At 43.7% G+C, this 20,944-nt stretch overlaps 1 protein-coding gene across 4 annotated transcripts in view; it reads left to right on the forward strand.

Moving 5' to 3' along the window:
- Positions 1 to 20,944, forward strand: part of eva1aa (eva-1 homolog A, regulator of programmed cell death a) — a 64,066-nt gene that overhangs the window by 21,403 nt on the left and 21,719 nt on the right. For 3 of the 4 annotated variants that reach the window (XM_031875477.1, XM_031875478.1, XM_031875479.1), the window contains 2 exons: positions 1,435 to 1,587; positions 10,188 to 10,331. In XM_031875477.1, the coding sequence (XP_031731337.1) occupies positions 1,435 to 1,587; positions 10,188 to 10,331 (297 nt within the window). Of the gene's footprint in view, positions 1 to 1,434; positions 1,588 to 10,187; positions 10,332 to 18,756; positions 18,924 to 20,944 lie in introns of those variants that run through there. The other variant, XM_031875480.1, reaches the window with a different exon arrangement.

The raw sequence follows: 20,944 nt of genomic DNA on the forward strand, positions 1-20,944 counted from the left end.
CATTCATGGCTCAGTGCTGTGCTGAGCCGAGCCGCACTGAGCTGTGCAGCAGTTCACACTAGAGTGACCAGAAGTGGGCATTAATCCACTGATCCCCCCCCTGCCCTCCCCACTTTTTCCTTTTCCACTGGACCCCGGGGCCAATCAACAGATCTTTGTTCACTGTCACTTAACCAATGACTTCTCAGGGGAAGAGAGAAAGGCTGCATGGGGTGTTAGTGAGGTGCAACGGACAGGTATCACTGCCTCTGAAAGGAGAGGTGGATAGAGGAAGTGAAGGAGAAAGGGAGGGATAGAAAGCAAACAAGAGTGAATCCGTCACCAAGAGTCCTGCCCCCTTTTCCTCTGCTCTCTTGCTCTCGCTTCTTTCTGCATTCCTGTTCCACTCCCCACATGGACGTAGAAGCGGCTGCTGTTGTGTTTTTATTTGCTGGCCAGTATAGAGCTGCTCTGTCTGTCACAGGTCACTGTGGCTGGATGTGTGTGAGGAATGCCTCTGCATGGCTCTACATGTCCACTGAGCAACTCCACCTCTGTCTCTGCCTGTTTACACTCAATGAAGCAGTCGTCTGCTTTCAGTGCTTATTAAAAGTGAACGGATAACGTAATGTCTCGTCGGCAAGGCAAGGCATGAAGTTAACTGAATAATTGGGTACCAACTCAAATATTTTGTTAATTATAGTGTTTTAGTGATCAAATCACATAGAAAGCAAATATTGTAGCCATAGATGGATTATTCTGAAATTCAGAATTGCTTTATTTATTCAATTTATTTATTTTGTTGCAGTTATTCCAGATCTATGAGCTTCTAATATATAAATCAATCAGGAGAGACAAGTCTGATAAATAAAAGATGATATGTGATGATAAAGTCTTTACAGAGTCTTTGGCGCTTGGACTCAACAGGGAGATTTGCAATCGAGGGGCGTCTGCCCTAAGCAGCAGCAGGATAAATCCCCACGTGGAGTCCAGACACTGGTGGTGGTGGTGGTGGTGGTGGTGGTGGCTGATGATGAGGCTGATAGAATGATGAAGTTGATGAAGCGGATTAATCTGCGAAGATTGGGCGGAGATGGGAAGGTGGAGGGGTGCGTAACAGCAGCATGAACGTACATGATTAGCTGACAATGTAAGTGTGTCGCTGTGCTATTGGATGAAGGAGACCAGCTGATCTAAACAGATCATGATTGGCAGCCCTGAACAATGACAGCAAGGAAATAATGAGTGAGCATGCGTGAGGAGTGAATGGCAGATGTATGAGAAATAAACTACAGGATAGGCACGCAAGAGTATAGTCTTCCTGACTGAACTTACTCTAGAACTTTCATTAGTTCAATTTGTTTAAATTGTAAACATAACCTTTGGGAAGAAACTGGTCTTTTGGTTTTTCATTATTTGTAACACACATTGTATACTCTGTCCTTCTATCACCAGACGAGTATGAGAGTAAGGTGGTCTGTGAGGAGGAGAGGATGAGGCTGAGCTGCAAACGGGGTATGCAGATCGCCGTTTACTCTGCCATGTTTGGCCGGACTCAACAGGGCACCCTGGAGTGTCCCCTGCACCACAGGAGGGCCCCGTCAGTAGGTGAGGCACCTTCTCACGCTCACATTGAGGGTAGCAAGAGAGGAGATTTATGCAGGAGTAGCAAGGAGCTCACTGACACAATTAATGTGAGTTTGCAAACATATGACCAGTTAGCAAGTCGGAGAGCAAAAGATGTAATATGAAATATGGTCAACATATCTGACACTTTAAAATGGTGTTTAATTATGATGTAAACTGGGAAGATTTTAAATTAGATTTCACAAAAATAACACACAAATATCTCAAATCACTTGGTTGAAATAGAAATGAGCTCTTCAGAAAAGAAGACACTTTCTCTTCGTCATGACAGCTAACTGCTGGCGTGCTGACAGGTTCTTTCAGAAAGAGCTGCAAGCCTCGCAGCAACACACTTGACAACAACACATTGATTGACAGACCTGTGATGTATTGTTTATAAAACAAGTATAACATTATTTAAATTTTACAATTTGGTAGTGATTGGTGAAAACAGGGACATTTTTACTGATATTTGTCGGCACTCTGGACACTTAGCTCGAAACCAGACCTCTGGTCACCGCAGTGTAACTTGATTAGTAAATCACTAGTTTGATAGCAGTAATAGTTAGTAGTTCGCTAGTTGGCTAGCTATAAGCAAACTTACTAACTACTAAGCAGGAGATCAAGCCAACTTATTAACTACGAGCTAGAAAGGACTTAGTATGGTCTCAACAAACAAACGTAGAAATGGATTTACGAGTAGCCAGTCGGACCCAATCCTGGTTTCTGGTGCAGCAAGACGTTCCTATCAGGTCCCAGGCTGCTGTGTTGATCATATGATCAGTACTGTTGACATTTTTAGCATTTGCTCCATTCATAGCATCAGTCTTGGGGTCAGTGTGAGGTCAGGAGAGGAACTAGATTTCTTACATGAAGACACGAGCTGGGGATGCAAATCGAGTCTATTTGCCTTTGCATGATGTTAAAATGAGTCTCCTTGTCCTGCTAACGTTCTCATGCATATTCATGATTTCGGAGAGAGGAGCTTCAGGTCACTCTCGGCTTTGATTTGTTTCTTTTTGCCAAGATATATCTGAGCAAATCATACCAGGAGGCATTATGCATCCATCCGATGGAAAACATTTTTTATTGATGAGTTTTACACGTCAGGACTCGAGCACCTCAGAGCCTCAAAGAGAAATACAAACACTACCAGGCTCATAACTCTTGTTAAATCCCTCCATTCATTTTCTTTGACTTGGGGTGATATTGCTTAGAGATGCTGTTGTGGTTTGGTAAGATTTTATAATTCCCCTTAAAGCTTCAGCTGCCTCAGAGGCTCTTAAGGAAACACTGGCCTGCCGCAGCCATCCTCAATGTCAGCCGTTTACGCAGTTCCACTGCCATTACTCTTCTTTACTTTTAGAAATATATCACTATTTAACATGTATTCATCTTGTTATTTAAGAAAGCATGCTGGGATATATAAAACCTCCACTCGAACTCGGGTAGATGCAGACAAACATGCACACACACACATTGCCAGGGGAATTGGGGTGGAATGTAGATCAGGTGTCTCTGTCATCTAAAGCGCAGAGTTTGGCCCGTAGAAAAGGGACAGTATTGAGTTCCCTCCAAGTATGTATGTGTGTGTCTGTGTGTGTGTGTGTGTGTGTGTGTGTGTGTGTGTGTATGCACATGTGTGTGTGCATGGGATATCCAGATGTACCCTCACCCTTGTTTAGGGGAATGTTAGTGACTCTAAGCTTGGATCCATGACAAGTATTAGTATGACCATAGCTACTGTGGTGGTCCTGGCCTCTTTACTGGGCAGCTCATTTATTCCGCCTTAACTAGCTCTGCCTTTGTTTCGTTAATGTATAGAAGGAAATGTACACTGATGTCTGTGCTTGTAAATAAGTAGCCAGAGCAGGTGGGAGTTTACTGTGTGCTAAAAACAGCTTGTATAAAGTTGCGTGGGAAGGCAAAATGTCATTTGTCGTGATTCCCAATTCAACAATGCACTACAGAGATGCCCTGAAGAGAGTGTGTGTGTGTGTGTGTGTGTGTCACAAAGGTGACAGGACGGGGTGGAAAGGCTGACACAGGCGTCAGTCACCGGGTAATCAGAGACATATATAAAGAATGGCATTGTGTGCGTCTCTGTGTGTGTTATTTTATACTATATGAGCATTGAGGTCTGCTTTGAAGCAACCTCCGCCACTCCTTCGCATGCAGGTGGACCCGGAATGTCGAGGTAGGTGAGACAAGGCTGGCCTGAGATCTGGTTTCAGACTCGGGATTAAATACAGTAGCCGAGTTCTCCCAGCATTGATGGAAAATTGACTCTACTGTTACAGTTGTACAAAAGCCGGATTAGAGCAGAGGAGAAGTTGTTTTACCATCAGATCTTGTTAACCTTGTGCGTGTCTACATGGACCGCACACTTGGACGTACACAAGCGCCTTGTTGTTCCTGGTCACACATTATACAGCATGTTTTTTCTACATCTCTATCAGATACACACACACATACACAGGCGTATACACCCACACTCCAACCACCCACAAACACCTCCTCAGGCTGTTCCAGACAGTCTAGAGGTGCCATTGTGGGATTTCCCGTCAGCTCCGTCTTTGATGTGGCTCCCGTGTCACTAGGAGCAGGAAGTGAGGGTGTCTTGAGTGACAGCTCAGAAACGAGCAGTTCATTTGAAATTGCTTTTATCCCCTCTATTTACTCTCCCATTTGAGGCGCTGTGGTGCCTCCCACGTGCGTTTGTGGCTGTGCATGTCTGAATAGTCTTGGGCTTGGCAGTCGCATTATGCGCAAGTTTGTTTTGAATCAAATTTGATTTCATGTCTCTTTAAATGTGAGTTTGAACGTGCCAACAAGGTGGGTTATAGTAATCTCCTAAACCACACCATGTTGGCAAGCCTCACTGCTGCCTTGTTGTGAGGTCATCAGCTGAACTCACACAGCTGGCCCCACCTGCCCAGGTGAACTATGCATAGATTCAGTCAGATAGACATTAGTGTGCAGCAGCTGGAAATTGTTGCAGCAGCAAGGAAGCAGGTTTCATCCTTAGACTGAGGTTGCAATTCAACACCAGCCACCTGTCACGTAGAGGTGGATCTTTCTCAGTGGCTTGCTGGCGACATTGTCTGAAAAGCAAACCTCTTCTGGATGTGCTTTTTTGGTCAACAAACCATATTTAGCTTGTGAATTCTGCTGTGTATTTACTACCATAGAGATCTGTAGACAGAGGCTATCTGGTTGCTTGTTGAATCCAAAGCCCTGGAAAAATATGATTGACAAGTGGATACGCGGGCCTGTGTGCACAAAGGTAAGACCTCTTTGATCTCGTCTCTTCCTTGGTTTTAGGGTGGGGTGGGAGTGGTGGAGTTGGACAGGTCTTGGCGGCGATGGAGAATCCTCAAAGCAAAGGGGCCTGCTTCAGCCCTCCTCTCTCATCTGCCCCATTACCATCACACACACCTCTTGACATCTAAATAGCCCCCCATGCTTGGCATGCAGAGTCTCAGACTGCTTCTTTTACTTTTTTTTTTTTTTTTTTTTTTTTTTTTTTTTGAAGGCCGTTGCACTTTCACTTTTGAGTATATGCTCCAGACAAGGCCCACAGCAAGATGTTTGAAACTGTGAGCACGGACTGACCGGTGTCTCATATGATCACAGTAGCTTTTAAAAGCCGAGCACGCACAGCTGCGGGTCAAATTTAACGCTTCGCTTTTAGAACTCTGTTCCAGTTGTTAGGGTGCAAGCTGCTTCTCAGTAGCTCTATCTGCATTTCTGTCTGACTTTGCTGCATACAGAGCAGATATGAAGCAGGATGTTGGTGTTGTTTTGGAATAGATTAGATAAAATACAGTTCTGTGTGTTTAAACCTGTTCGTGCAAGGTTTTAGGGCAAAAGGCCCCCACTGACTGGAATTCAGATGTGGTGTTTGAATATATGAAGTAACATGTTGTGAGTGATAACACACATGCTTGGGGTTGACTGTTTTCGTACCAAGTGCCTCTCACTCGAGAATAAACCGGCTATCAACTTACAAACACAGCTGAAGAGAACTCTCTGCATGTGTTTGTGCAAGTGTGCAAGGGTGTTTGTGTGTGTTCTCCTGGACACTTTTAGACTGGAAGTATACTGTGATACTTAATATTCACTATGTTACAGTGGAATTAAATCCTGCTGAAGTGAATAGAACTTAAACAGCAAATGTGTTTGTGTGTGGGAGAGCGGTCTCAAAGTTATTAATGACATTCATAGAAAGCACTTGGCATGTGCATGTCACTTCAAGCTAAATATCACAGCATCTGAAAGTCACTTTTATGTCACACAAAGACTTTTAATCCCACAACAATGACTCATGCCCCGCTAGCAAATGATACGTATCTCAGGTGAGTCAGGGTAGAAGAGGAGATGACTGCTATTTATCAGCCCGTCGTCTTGGAAATTCCAGGAAAGGTGTGCGTGGGTGGAAAACCTGGAGGATTGTTATGGAGCTTCGCTGTGAGGATTTTCTGGAAAAAGTTTTGAGCAAATGCTGCACCCACAACACACCCCACACTAGTCTCAATATCAGGGCTCTGTGTCAAGTGAAACTCAAAGGCAGCCTTCACAACGCACAAGAGCTCGAATTGAATGAGGTTATTGTCGCATCTTGGCTTTGTGAAATCATGCCGTCATGTTATGAAAATTCTTTGGCAGTCGGGAAACTGGACGCAATCCAAGGCTGATGCTGGTTTTAAGGCAAGCAAGCAGGAAGTCAGATGCATAATGGATGAGTGATGTGACAAACTGAGCTGCTGGTATATGGCGGCATATCAACTCCACACCTTAAAAGCAGGCAGGATGACGCTAGCAGAGGTTTCTCACTCTAGAAGGGCTCTGCTTTAGCAGTAACTTCAACAGTGTGATCAGTCCGGAGTGAGAATAAGTGTGTGTGTGTTTGTGTGTGTGTGTGTGTGTGTGTGTGTGAGAGAGAGAGGACTGTTGCATGCTTGTCTGTCTGTATTAAAGCTGCTAATGAGAGTCAGAGGAGGTCAGACCCTGAGGAATGCTCTTTTAAACTACATTGCAATGTGCGTGTGTGCGCGCACATGTATGCATGGAGAGCCAGTGGACAAAGAATAAATGTGTGTGTGTCTCTATCCTCTTGTCTCAAGAAGTCTTATTCTGTCACTGAATCCCCTCTACCTCTCCCCACCCCCCTCTTCCATGGGCCCCCTGCTCAACTAATCACCCAGTCAAGGAATCAAAGCTGCAGCTAATGGGTGCCTGTCTGTCAGTGGCCTCCCTCGTCAAAGAGGAAGGTTTTCAGCGTGGCACACCAGCTCAAACGAGCCCTCTGGGAAGGAAAAGAGAGAGGGAGAGCAAATGCACATCGGCCAGACCAATAGGTCATTGTGCTGCAGCATCTGCACATAGACGTTGATACAGATACAGGATTAAGGCTTTTAGACACCGACAGTTCACCAGTTTTTACGGTTAGGATGCTCAGCTGAGAGCGATGATAACCCCTGCACAGTCGATGCTGCTGCTTCTGTCCTCTCCTTGTGATGCGGCTCAGCATGTGATACAAAGCAGTGCTCAACTGCTGACCAATAATTGTTTTTCTTGCTGTCACCCCATGGATATCTTTTGGCATCGTCATCGTCATTTGATCTACTTTTTTTTTCTTGATAAAAATGTACTTCGTCTTTATTTTATCACACCGGAATGAACACCCCCTCCTTCCAATTATATTGTTATCAACCACATTACAGTATTATATCATTTTGCATTATAGTGAAAACTGATGCGGGCACGTTTCAGACATGTTTCTACTGCACTAAACAAGACAGAAGAGAGGTGTGTCTGTATGGTGAGAGGTGCACCAAAGTAACAGCTGCATTTAGTTCTTTGGAGAAACTCCTTTGAGACGAGCAGTGTGGCATTTAAAAAAAAGTGTATTTCTCAGAAATTTCTCATAAGGGATTTTTATCATCAGTCCCTTTCAATGAATCCAGTTGTGTTTTAAGTGACAGTGGGAACGGTCAAATCTTTGAGGCGTCCGACCGGTTATCCAGTTACACTGGTTCCCACAGGCTTCCCACCTACATCCTGGTTGGGAATTCCAGTGTGTCGGCTCCAGCTGGGGAGTGTCCGGTTGCCTCTTCGGACCGCGTCCAAGTGGCCAGACGTTGATTCAGGTTCACGGGACGGGACTGCACAGTTGGATCATTCAATGAATTCCCACTGTTAACACTGTGCATGAGCACTGGATTGCTCTCTTTCGCTTCCTGACTGGGACATTTGCCCTTTGACCTGTGCCATAATTCATTGTGGCCTGTTGACGTGTGAGCCAAGCCTTAACCAGCTTGTTCTCTCTACCTGTCTGATCTCTGTCTCTCTTTGGGGCCCACACTGCAAGGGCCCAGTGTCCACTTTCAAAGGCTCATCTCCTTCTGTTGTTTTTAGGGGTTAGATGGGCCATGGGGAACCTGTGGAAGTCATGCATGTAGAGCCACGGCCCATCCACATTCCCACAAGACTCAGCTGGAGGTCCTTTAGGACTTCATTAGCGTTCCTCACACCTCCGTTTGGGGTGTCACAGAAGTTCAAAATAGGTAGAACATAAAATACTGATTCCACAAGAGTAAGTTAGGCTCATTGTTCAAGTTTGGTTAACAGAACTTACAATATTTAAACAGCAAGTTTGCAGCCACAGGTTGGGTGTCTTTAGAAACACTCAATTACATTGAAGCAGAGATTATGGGATATTTTATCTCCAGCTCCCTTTTGCCAATGTAGTTGAAGTTGAAGTGTATTTGTCCTAGCAACACGGACCATGGTCTATGTCTTGCTGATTTCAGAAATGAAATGATGAGTCAGTTAATCGATCAGTCCATCACCAGAAACATTTTTGTTAATTGCTTAATCATTAAAATCGTTATATGTCTGTAGGTTGGACACGCACTATTTTCTAAACCAAACAATTAATTGATTGATCAAGAGAATAATGTGCAGATAAACTTCATAAACATTGTCCGTTTGTTGTAGCCTTACTTAAAACATAAACACAGTAAACACCGGGCTTTAAGTGAGCTCGAAAAAGTTCAATCTGAAGAGTACAAGCCCAGCGGGTCAGCATATCATCTCCTGTAGTCACGTTATTAACATGAGAGCGGAAGGAAGTGAGAGTGGGAAAAAGAGCCTCATCAGTCCGTCCACAATCCCCCAGAGGATGAGAGCTGCGGAACAGAGGGTCTGGAGGGTGCTTAGCGATGATGTATGAGAGTTACAACCATTACTATATGTCTGGTCTCCGTACACACACACACACATCATGGATCAGGTATCCTTTAGACAGTGTGAGGCCCCAGTAAGGTTTCTGTATATGGGGCTGATGAGGCTCCACCAGGAGGCTTTCATGGGAAGGAGTGTGTGAGATGTCCCCTTGCTCTCTCTCTCTCTCTCGTGTGTCTGTGTGTGTGTGCGTGTGTGTGTGTGTGTGTGTGTGTGTGTGTGTGTGTGTGTGTTGCTGTTCTAGCTGACAGAGACTCATGTAGTCCTTTTGTGCCTAAAGTGCTACTTGTCCATCAAACACGACAGTAGTAGTAGTAGTAGCAGCAGTCGCCGTAGTGGCCTTAGAGACTCATATGCAATATGAACTTTCAGTAATACACAGTTATGTAGACTCGGTTTCTGAAAAAGCATTGCAATTGGACGAGAGTTTCAGTAAAATCAGCATTTCACTAGCAGTTTATCTCTCTGCGTTGTGGATAAATAGACTTTTAAGCATAACCTTTAGGCTAACTATTGATCAATGACCACTATTCTTTTCAAACTGGCTAACAAAATATATTTCATACTGGTATGAAAATAGGAAAAAAATCTTTATTTTACAGGTCCTGTCTGTAATTTCTTAATAGTTTCCAAGGAAAACGATGTAATTTGGTACCAATTATAGGGAACATAAAAGCAGTGCGTGTAGTGACTCGTTAATTTGAGGTTTTAAGAAAGAACAAAGAAATAATAGTAGTTACATCGTAGGGTAGAGTTTATAAGCAGCTGGAAACTGTTATATTTCTTGCCTGAACTTTACAACTGAGAAAGACATAATCACAGAAGGCTTTGATAGAAGGTTTCACTATCAATTACAGTAACCATCTCCATTTCAGAGGTACAACTGACATTTTTTAACATTATTGATTGTTTTCCAGATTATTTAATTGACTAATTAATTAAAATAAATCCCACCATACAGCAATATCCCAGAGCCTTGACTTATCCATAATGTTTGTTTTGTCTGACAAACATTTTCCTATTATAAGCTAAGAAAACCAACAAATATTTAAATTTTAGGAGCTGAAACCAGTGGATATTTTTGTTGCTTGACTAATTGATGAATCAACTAATCCATTTTTCCAATTTAATTAGTGCCAAATTACAGTCTTTTCCAGAAACCTTCCTAAGAAGTGAGTTCCTTTAATGTTCCTGTGGACTTTAAAAGTGGGGAAAAATATAGAAGCAATAACGACAACTCCGCTTATAATTTATAATTCGGTCAACTGTATTATTTCATCAGTCTGGATGTCTGATAATAATTCAATACCTCCTCCTCTCCATCTTTTTGTCAGACTGCCAGTCGTCTGTGGCTCTGCAGGTTCTGACCGCCCGCTGTCAGGGAAAGAAAAGCTGTCTTGTTCGAGCCTCCACCAGAAACTTTGGAGATCCGTGTTACTCCGGCACCAGGAAGTACCTCAGTGTCATCTACACCTGTGGTGAGTCTCCATGCGCCTTTACCGAGGGCTTAATATTCCTACCACTAGGAGGTGATGTCCACTCACTGATCTGCTTGTCTACGTTTTAGCTCTCTGTTTCAGAACTACCAGCTCTAAAACAGGCTTTGTTACACAGAAGAAATGTATCTATTTTCAAGGTACGATGATAACGCTGCTGGGTGTCTAGTGTTATCTTATATGGATCTCTCCAACAGTGGACAATACAGGCGCCACGTATTGTCTTACCCACAGTGAGAATGTTGTCTTGGCTACTTTCATTAATCATTTGAAGAACTTTTCTATTTACTTAGAAATGAAATTTAAGGATTTCATTCAGAGACCATCATAATCACTTTGTAGACGATTAATGGTTTCTGAAGAAATGTTTTTTTCTGAAGTGAAAAAGTTAGGCGGAGATCAAACATGAAGTTCAAAGCTTCTTCATGTATTTTCCATGTTCAAGTCACACCTCCAAAATTAGGTTAAGAAAAACAACTTTGGCGCTGTATCTTCTATTTTGACTTAACGTCTGGAGAATGATGGTCTTCCTTTTTATCTGTTCCCCACCCATGGGCTAATCCTGACCCGTCAAGGCTGTAATACATTAACCCCATGCTTGGAGACACACTGACACACACACACATGCTATCCAGCACCAGGAATTGATCAATCAACACCATGGCCTGGAGCCTGTCATACCCAGCAAAGTCACTGGCACATAGACCCAGATCCAGACCAGGATCACTGTTACGATTTGCATTACAATGTGATTTTTGAGATCTGAATTTTAAGCTTGGATTTATAGAATATGTGGCTGTCTCCAGTGGGCTTGAAAATCACTATTATGTCCCTCGTAGGACTGTCAATTAACCAAATCCTGTGGGTGTGTTGAATTTTCCGCCTGTCCCTCCACAGCCCTTAGTGCTTGAATTTGCACATGAGCTGAATTATAATTCTTAAACTGTGATCACTGTTGTCCAATAAACCATCCATCCTTTATCTCGGCAACAACCGGTCAGCGCAGACAAGAACACACAGACCATTCAGCTGTGTTTATGGAGTCGCTTGGCTCTGACTGACCTCCCTTATCTGTCACTGATAACACGACGTGCTCTCCTAACAGCTCTGGTGCTGAGTTGGGTCCGTAAATGTGCGAGGTATGCAGGAGATCTTGAATGGTGTAAATGTTCAACAAAATGTGCCGCCTATGAAGAGATTAGAGACGGGGTTGCTGCGCTGCGGCGGGAGTGGAGAGGGTTGAACATGAGTAAATCAGTCTAGCTGTTGTAGACATGAAGTCACTGGCTGCCCCAGGCTCCAGCAAAGTGGTCATTTTGGGGGATCCTCTTTCATTGGTGGTCGAGTGTGTGTAGGATTGACCCCATTTGTGTCGGAGTCGGGGACGGAGGATGTCTGTCTGCACATGATTGGTTACATTTGTGTGTGTGTGTGTGTTGATCTTTGCAATACTTTTTTCCGACTGATAAAAGTGGTACTTACACAAAGTGATTGATAGCCCAAGATTTATGGACTTATTTATCTTTTCGAGTAAGCTTTTTTTTTTTCTTCGAAAATATGATTTAGTTTTGCTCTAAAATCCATGAAGTGAATGTGTTTGTGTGAGTTTCTGCACTGCTAAATGAACCACGCTGCCTGAAGGATGTGTTAACTCACTTAAAACCTTAACTCTCCCTGTCTAAGTGCTATTTTAGGGGCTTTTGCAGCTTTCCAAGAATAAATAAATGTAGGAAACAGCGTCTGGGGTTGGTGTTTAGGTGTACCACGCATGCAGGCATGAGTACATGTTTGATTCCCACGATGGACTTGCTATCGGCCTCTGCTTGCCGGTGATTTATAAAGCCATCAACCCTCTGAGCTCCAGCTTCTTCCTCACACACAGCCCCAGGGGTAGACTTGCTCCTGAGCAATAACACAGAAGCAAATGGCCCGGAACCTGCCATCAGTCTCCCGGCAGATCACACACACTCCGCACAGCCGCCGCTGTCAGGCTTCATTTCCATGCACTCCCCCTGGAGGAAGTCCCTATAGTTTATTTGTAGAAATAAAGTACTTCAGCCAGGAGTCCGATCACAGCTCTAAACATTTGACAGCCCTGTATTTTAACAAGAGGAAGTTTAAAACAAGTTTGCAGCAATGAGTTCTGTCTCGCAAATCATCTATAGCGTAAACTTGGAAATATTTACCCTCAGAGCAACTGTTTGGAAATGATGAATGAGCTTGCTCGGGGCACTTTCTTCAAAAGCGAGGTTCCAATATGCCCCCTTTGAAGTTTCTTTCTTGTAATGTTGCGTTGGTTACTTTGTCAAGGTTTGACCTACGCTATCTGAAGCTGCAGGAATGTATCCATCTATGTGTTTGATGGAAAAAGTCCAGTTCTGGCTGATGTTGTACGAGTAGTGTAAGTGTGTCTTTTGTCATGTGTAGGAAGCGTCCTATTTATACAGCTTGCTCAACCAGACCTCTGAGGCCTGTCCTGCAGCCCCGCAGCATCGTCCTCCCTCTGCGTTGTGAGTGAGGAAGAGATACAGCCTGAGGGATCTCTGCATGTTATGTGTGCCTTTTGTAACATGAAGCACTGCGATAACTTTAAACGTCATTTTACAAAAATGTGATTTATGGACGTCCATGTTGATGGAATCATATCCAGAAGAATCCATCTCTGCTTCCTGTGTCAGTCCCAGACACAGACCTCCCTGTACAGAGCACAGTTCTCTTCCTCCCCTGAGAGGTATTAAGGCTTCAGACTTTATATCAAGGCCTCTCTCCTAAACTGTCCCTAGCTCGAGAGTGTTCACCGTGGTGTAACGGATCACCCGGAACAAGCCACACAGCCTCCTTTGAACCATGCAGAGAAGACTTTCAGGCGGATAAAAGCCTAATCAACAGGTCTAATTTGTTTCATCGTCTATTCCTTTAGCAATTAGGATCCTGAAGGAGCTTTTAGAGACTAAACCGCAGGCATCGACAGAGGTGTGGTCACTAAACTGTGCTACTGCTATTTATAATGGACACAATCCGAGCAGTGGAAGCTCTGGCAGCCTACATGCCGCTCTGAGGGGGCGCTGATTTAGATGTAACAGGGGAAAGTAGAGGAAGATGAAGATGTAATTCAGAAACTTGAGGGTTTGGATCATCCCAATTGGTTCTGCAGACATACACACAGATGCATACACACAAATGTAAATGCACAAAGATACTTGAGGTACACATGCGACCGCTGCGAGCCGCACACTCCTCCGACTCCCCCCGCACACATTTATGTCATTTCAGCAGAGGAGACTGTGGGGAAGATGTTTATTTTGGCCCAGTTGTGTGGAGCTGCAGTCCAGGCAGGCAGGCAGGCAGTAGCTGCTGCAGCTGGGCCCATTCTTTCTCCCTTTATAGTTCAACCTACAGCTGCAGGACCAGAAGCTAAAACACACATTTAGATTCAAATATTAAGCTACTGCAATGTCATACACAGTCATAGATGTATGATGTTCATCAGGAAGTATCCTGATAAAATGAGTTATCACCGTTTGGTGATAACGTCAGAGGATTCTTGCTCTGATTGCATCATTATCCAGCGTATGACCCATCCCACCCATTGGGTGATTTAACATTGTAAAATAAACCAAGAACCAGGAAAAGGTGTTTGGTCTTTGACCCGAGTGTGATCCGTGGTGTGTCTGATTTTAGTGAGTGAAGAGGAAAGCAGAAAGGAATGAAGTGGCCCCTCTGAATGCTCCCCAGCCTCGTAACACAAACCTGACTCTGCAGAAACCCTGGAATAACAGCCGCAGCTGGCACTCTCAGGAACACTGCTGCGAGAAAAAAACACTCTCACGTGACCTCGGCTGACCTGCGTGTGTTGCATTAATAACGGTAATGGTTGGTTCAGCCAATGCCCTTAAAAGGCATTGAGTTAGATTGGTACGGTGTAACATCGTCTCTAAACTCTCTAAAGTAACTGGCTGAAGGTGGAAGCCACCCAGGGTGTGGTCTCCAGAGCAGGCCGTGAACAAGGAGGGAGTTTTATTTTTGGCGGGAACACACTGTTGCCGTGGTGATTTGCTGACGCAAGAGGGTTGTGGGACTGTGCTTTGCCAACAGGTTCAGTCAGCTGATGTCTGGCCCTGCACAGCGTCTCGTCGACTTGTGTCATCTGGTATCTGCAGCATGTAGCACAGCAAACAAGCAAATAACAGCAACGTGCTAAATCCCAACCTTACTTGGCTAAATGCAGTGTGGTCACACAAAATCTAGTTTAATACCCAGCCGATGTGGTCACTGGCCCTGAGGGAAAGTCTGTAAGAAGTTTAATCTGATTATAATGCATCTTGAACCAAATGGACAAGGTGTTAACTTCCCTTTTAAGTCCTCACGGCTTCACTGACTTTTCCTTTTTTTCTGCTTTCTTTTTTTTTCTCCACTCACATGTTTGACACATAGACTTTTGGGTTTCTCTTGGCTTACTCCGTCCCCTTTAGTGTTCCCAGTTTCTTTGTCCATGTCACCCTCACAACCTGCAGCCTTTCATCTCATCTGTCTTGCTTGTTTTTCTTCTGTCGCCATGCTGTCCACCATTTCCGACCCTGCAGACAGCGATAGCCTCGAGGTTAGAGCTGGAAGTTGACTGGTTCATGTCCCTGTCTATATGAGGAAATATGAGTCTGGTCATTGGGAGGGATTGAGTTATGCAGATACTATTGTCATAGTGCCTTTGAGCAATCCACTGAACTGACAACAGTGCCCTTCGTTTGTTATGTGGCAGCTCCCACATTGAACTGTATGTCACACAACCCATAGGCTTTAAATAACAGCGTATTTAACCAAAAGACATAATTCTGTTAGTTATCATAATATAATCCTTTAAAGTTGTTTTATTTAATATAGTACAACTTCATCTAAATATCTTCACAGAACAAGTTTATCCCTTTAATTACTTTGAATTAAAGACAGCAATTTCTCCAATGCAAGAAAAAAAGAAAGTTTGAGGTTGAGGCTTATGTTTAGAATTTGTACTCGTTAGCAATGCAGTCAAACGTCTAGCAAATCCTTCAGGTGAAAGAACTTTAGCAAAACTAAATGTCTGATTGCCACAGTAAAGACATTTGTTGTAACTTTTTACCTGGACACTTGGTCCTTAATCATTTTGCCTGTTTGTGTAAAATAACTTCCACAAAGCCTTTTGTCGCTCTACAGTTTCCTTAACTAATGTGAGTTAAACGTCTTCTTCTCAGAGCTCAGTCATTTTCCTTTTCCTGCTGAGTGATGCAGTTTGGTATCCATCACTATTCACTTTTTGTTGTGTCATGACACCAAATCTTAAAAGCGTCCTAATGAAAAAAGAAAAGCTGTAAAAGGAAACTAGGCTGTGTGCCAGCCAGATGTTTTGATTCCACCCTCTACAGACTGCTTAGTAAACACGGGGAAGCGACAACAGAGAGCTGTACTGATGCAGACAGATAACACAGGTGACCGCTGTGTGATACTGTCGGATCAGAGCCAACTTTAGTCCTCACTGAGTATGATTAACTCAATTCTAACCTTTGAGGCGTTCAACAGGCTCATCGGCTGTGTTGGCAAATGTCAAAATGTGCATCATCACCTGCAGCACAAGATAACCCCACGCAGTGATGATACAGTATCCTGTTTGGATGTGGAAGGTTTCAATGGTCCAATCAACGAGGACCAGTGGTGCAACAGAACTGAGTTAATTTACTCAAGTATACATTTCAGATACTTGTACTTTACTGGAGTGTTTTCATTACATGCTACTGTATACTTTGAGTTCTCTTTACTGTTGATGTTTGATACCGTTTGCAATGTTGGTCTTTATCATCATCGTGCAGACGGCCTCATGACATTGCAGAAAATCAATGTCTATATTCCCCCTGTTCGCCCTACTGGCTCAATACTGACCACTCACTTTGACCCGGCCTCTGTGGCACTTCTAGTGAGGCTGTAGGTCTGATTAGCATGGGTCTGTATGGGAGCGGGAGAAAGAAGGCCCCTCTGATGATCATTTTGGGGTCTGTCGCTCCGCTGCCGCTAGTTAAAGCCACTTATGTCCATGTAACCGTTCCAGCCCCCAACATAGCAGGCGCTTTGCAGAGCGGAGGAATGTTCTGCGTTTGGCTTTAGGCTGTTTGTCTGCTTTAGAAATGTTGGATAATAGGAGCATGCAGTCAAGTTAACATCCATCCAGTCACATGTATACAAACACACGCGCATAAATAGATTATACAGTACATGCACAAACTGAATGCACAAACATTGTATACACACACACACAAACACCCCCCCGTCCTGTGGTGTTTTTTACTTGGCCTGTTTTCCCAAATGAGCAACTGCCTCTTTGTTGGGTTGGAAACTGCAAAATAAGTGAAGCTCTGGACGAGAAGTCGCTGCCAACTTTGTCGTATTCACTAAGTTGTAAACTGTGTACACTACTGTTTTGTCACTGAGTCACTCACTCACAGTGAAAACTACTCTCCACTCCTTTTAGTGATCCATAGTTCTTGTTTTCTTTTGTATGTAGAGTGTGTTGAATCGTAGGGGTGGGGGGACACACTAATGCTTTCCAGTCTGTGGCTGGTTTCAGTTTTCCTCCTGCGGTGGACAGAGGGGAGAGAGAGGAAGGGAGAGGGGAGAATTAGTGGAGGGGCGGCCTATGGGGTGGGAACCAAGGCCAGAATTTCCCAGGGCATCTAAAGCTAGAATTATAGTTCTGCAGGATACATTTAAACATCTCTGTGGGTCCGCGCAGAGAGCGATGTTCTGGGTAACAAGAGGATTGCAGAGGAGTCAATTTTTGAAGAGATCATGTCAGTATACCATCTGGTTTCATTAATAAGCATTATAATTACATTCATTTGCATATTTCTTGTTGTGAATGTGGTATTTCATCAATACAATTATTCAGTTTGAGTCACAGTGTGTCGTTTTTGACCACTACTGAGTAATGCTTTCAAGAGTGAGCCCACACAAGGGTGCACACGCACGGGGCAACACAATACACATTCCTGATGGTGATGGTTTCACGCTGTTCCCGTTGACAGCCAAATAATGCCAAGAAAGGCAGGGAAGGAAACGACTGCAAGCTAGCAAACTGGATCGAAACATTGCAGGATTTAGGAAGTTCAGCTCATGAAATCAAATGTTTTGAGCAGGTGACAAAAAACAAAAAATGTAAATTTAACTTGACAAATGTTTAAAAGATAACTTGCACAGCATTATTTCGCATGTTTCTATCAAAATTGTAGGGAACAAGAAGTGCATTCTCCAAGCACAACTTAAAGACAGGGACCATTGTATCGTGTATGAATGTCTTTCCATAACAGGTATGAATGGGCACAATGGCAAAAGTAATGTCAACAATGCATTGTACAGCTCTGAGTGTCCAACAAGCCGATTGGTTGATCCAACTTCCTGTCAGGAAAACAAAAGGAAAACCATATTCATGTTATACAATTCAATTCTCTATCATGGAATATGTCAATATTGATATACTGTGTGTCACAATATAGTACATTTTCCAGTAAATCGACAAAGAAAACATCTGAGGATAAACAAATCAATGCACTTGTCTATAAAAGCCCAATTTTTCAATAAAGCAATCCTGCTTATTGATTTGCAACACTGCCGGCAATGGCCTAATTTAACCAGAGACATTAAAGAGACCATGTTATCAACTGTGTGGAAAGACCGTTGACAGGTTTATATCGTGGAGCGGCATATACGCATGCTCCCTTATATGCAGCCATGAAGGAGCAGCATGTTCCAGCTCTTACACACCACACAGTCCTAGATCTCCAATCTGAGCTGAATGAAATTCTCAGGTCATTTCCTGTAGCTGCACTCTTAACTTTTTCATCTCTCTCTCTCTCTCTCCCACTCATGCATACACTCATAGCCCCCTCCTCCTCTTTTCCCTGCTCCTTCCCTCCCCTTTCTACCTCTCTGTGATTGCTCACTCACACAGCAATGGGCTGTGTAGGTGGACACTACATGTCCCTGCTTCTGTCTCTCTTTCCCCCTCTCTCTCTCTCTCTCTCTCTCTCTCTCTCTCTCTCTCTCTCTCTCTCGATCTCTCCCTCACCACCTCATTCGCTCTCCCTCGCTCTCTCCTGCTGTCACATTCCTGTTGTCTAAAGCCGGGTTTAACTTTCTCTCTCCCTGAGTGCAGGAAGGAAGGGGAAACTAAAAGAGGAGACGCATTAGAAAAGCCTTATTCTCTCTGGATGAGAAGAATAAACAGAAGAGGAAACTCTCTTCATACTTCATTTGGCTTAAAAAAAAGGGGGGGGGAGTCGCCATAAAGGAGCATACCTTTTTAAAGGGGCTATCCTTTTTCTTTTACTCCCTCCCTTCCTCTTTCTTTTCCTTTTTTGGGGCCATAGTCTCTCATTGTGGTCGGACACACGGTGGACTATTCACGTGAGCGCTTGTTTTTACGGCAAAGCTACTCCCAGGAGGAGGAGGAGAAGGAGGGGGCAGCGTTTGACAAGACAGACACACAAACACACGCTCAGAGAGAGAAAGTTCTAGCCTGGACACTCGGAGGATTTTCCATCCAGCAATGTGTGTGTAAGTGTCCCCTCGTCTTCTGTCTGAACACGCTTTTAAATCTCCCTGCTTTAGTCTGGCTACTTTTGCCCGTTGGTATCTGTGCTGAAATGTGTGAGTCTTGTGTTATTTAAGAAGTTGGAGCATCCCTCTTGTTTACAGTCTTAAAAGCTTTGCACTTTTAATGATTAAAAGTATTTAGTCCTGCATATTGAATCTGTTATAAGATTGTTATTACCTTTTGTTTGGTGAGGAGTTTAAATGCCTCACCATGCGTTGCCCCTCAGGAATGTCCTTCTTGTTTCAGCTCACGCTGTTAAGGATGAGTGGATAAATTGGGTGTTTGTTAATTATTTGGAAGAGTGTGTGTGTGTGTGTGTGTGTGTGTGTGTGTGTGTGTGTGTGTGTTGGGGAGAACATGAGGAAACAAGTGCTAAGGAGCTGAGAGGGGGACTTAACAGGTTGACTGACTGGATTAGACTCAGACAGGGAACTGTAGTTTCACTTGTGGACAGATGAAGTAACAGCCGTGTGAGATCACTTAGATACAGACAACACACAATACACCTGACTAGACTGATACCTGATAACACGTCACTCAGTGTTGGTACCTTTAACAGGAACAGTGACACTTGTTTTTTTTTCATGCATCCTTATCTGTCTCTGTCTGTGTGTGTGCGTGTGTGTGCGTGTGTGTGTGTGTGTGTGTGTGTGTGTGTGTGTGTGTGTGTGTGTTTGTGTGTGTTTCCATAGATGGTCAGTGTTTTTTCCTAACAAGCTGCTGGTAGAGAGCAGGCTCTGCTGGCAGGAGTTTGACTCCACTGTAATTAACCACCGGGTGCATAATACAGTAAAACCAACAGTGGCTGCGAGGCGTTCACACAATGCAAATACTGGTGCTGCACTCAGAGCAGGGTTTGAGGTCACCGAAGAGATATCACCCAACTCCTTCCATCTTCCATTGTCGGTTAATCTGCTGATCGTGTCTTGATTAATCTAAATTGTTTGGTCTATGAAACGTCAAAAAAGTCATGCAAGGTTGTCAATAAGCGGGGCCAGAGATGACGTCTTGTCTTGTTAATGATAATAAAAAAAAACTGAAAAGCATTTGAGCGTTGGATTTGCTTTTTGCTGGAAAAACAGCTGAAACAATTAATCAATTAACAAAGAGTTGCCCATTCATTTTTTACTGATCGACCAAAGTAGTTGGTAGTGTTGGGTGAAATGATGAAATCACAATCAGTGTCACATTTATCTCCAACAGTAGATATTTTTAAAATATCTGGGACTATGATATTTCCTTTCTTGTGCTGTCTTACTTTTTACATATTTGTTTTGATTAATTATTGTTTGGACAGTATAATATTCTGGACTTCTGGACTAGAAATTAGGTGGATTGGATATTTGATCTTCTGTTTTTTTTTTGTTGTTGTTGCAGACAAATTGATTGTTGAGCAATTGTAGATCACGAATGATTTAAATCATTTTGTAATCAATACATTTTGTTTAGTGTCATATAAATTTATAAACCTGTAAACTTAACCAGGATAATCAGACTCATCCTCTCACTGTAACACAGCCGATTGGCTCCTTTGAACCAATTTGAAAACATGTTCAGCGTTAAATCCACATGCACTCTCAATGTCTCTTGCAATTCAACGCGTGTTTTTCCACAGTAGCCTGCCTTGAGCTCAACACAACTGCAGGCTTACAGTAACTCCCAGCGGTGCATGCCCACCACATTTACACACGTCACCCCTCGTAAACAGGACTGAGAAAACCAGCGAGCCGATTACACCAGACAATGGCGCAGTCAGTTCCTGGGCTCCAAAATGACAAAATTGCTTAGAATGCCTTCCAAATGGTGTGTGAGTGTGTGTTGTAAACACGTGTATACAGTAGGTCTGGGCTCCCGCTGCCCTGCTTGCGAGACTGTAAGTGTGTGAGCCTGCTGGTGTGTGTGTGCGCATGCGTCCACACCTACGTCTCCCTGTCAGCCAGGTTTCTCTCTAATTGACACGTAGCCGTTCCGCTGTAGCGCC

This window comes from Anarrhichthys ocellatus, unplaced genomic scaffold (genome assembly GCF_004355925.1).
Source record: "Anarrhichthys ocellatus isolate YVR2014 unplaced genomic scaffold, GSC_Weel_1.0 scaffold91, whole genome shotgun sequence".
Lineage (NCBI taxonomy): Eukaryota > Metazoa > Chordata > Actinopteri > Perciformes > Anarhichadidae > Anarrhichthys > Anarrhichthys ocellatus.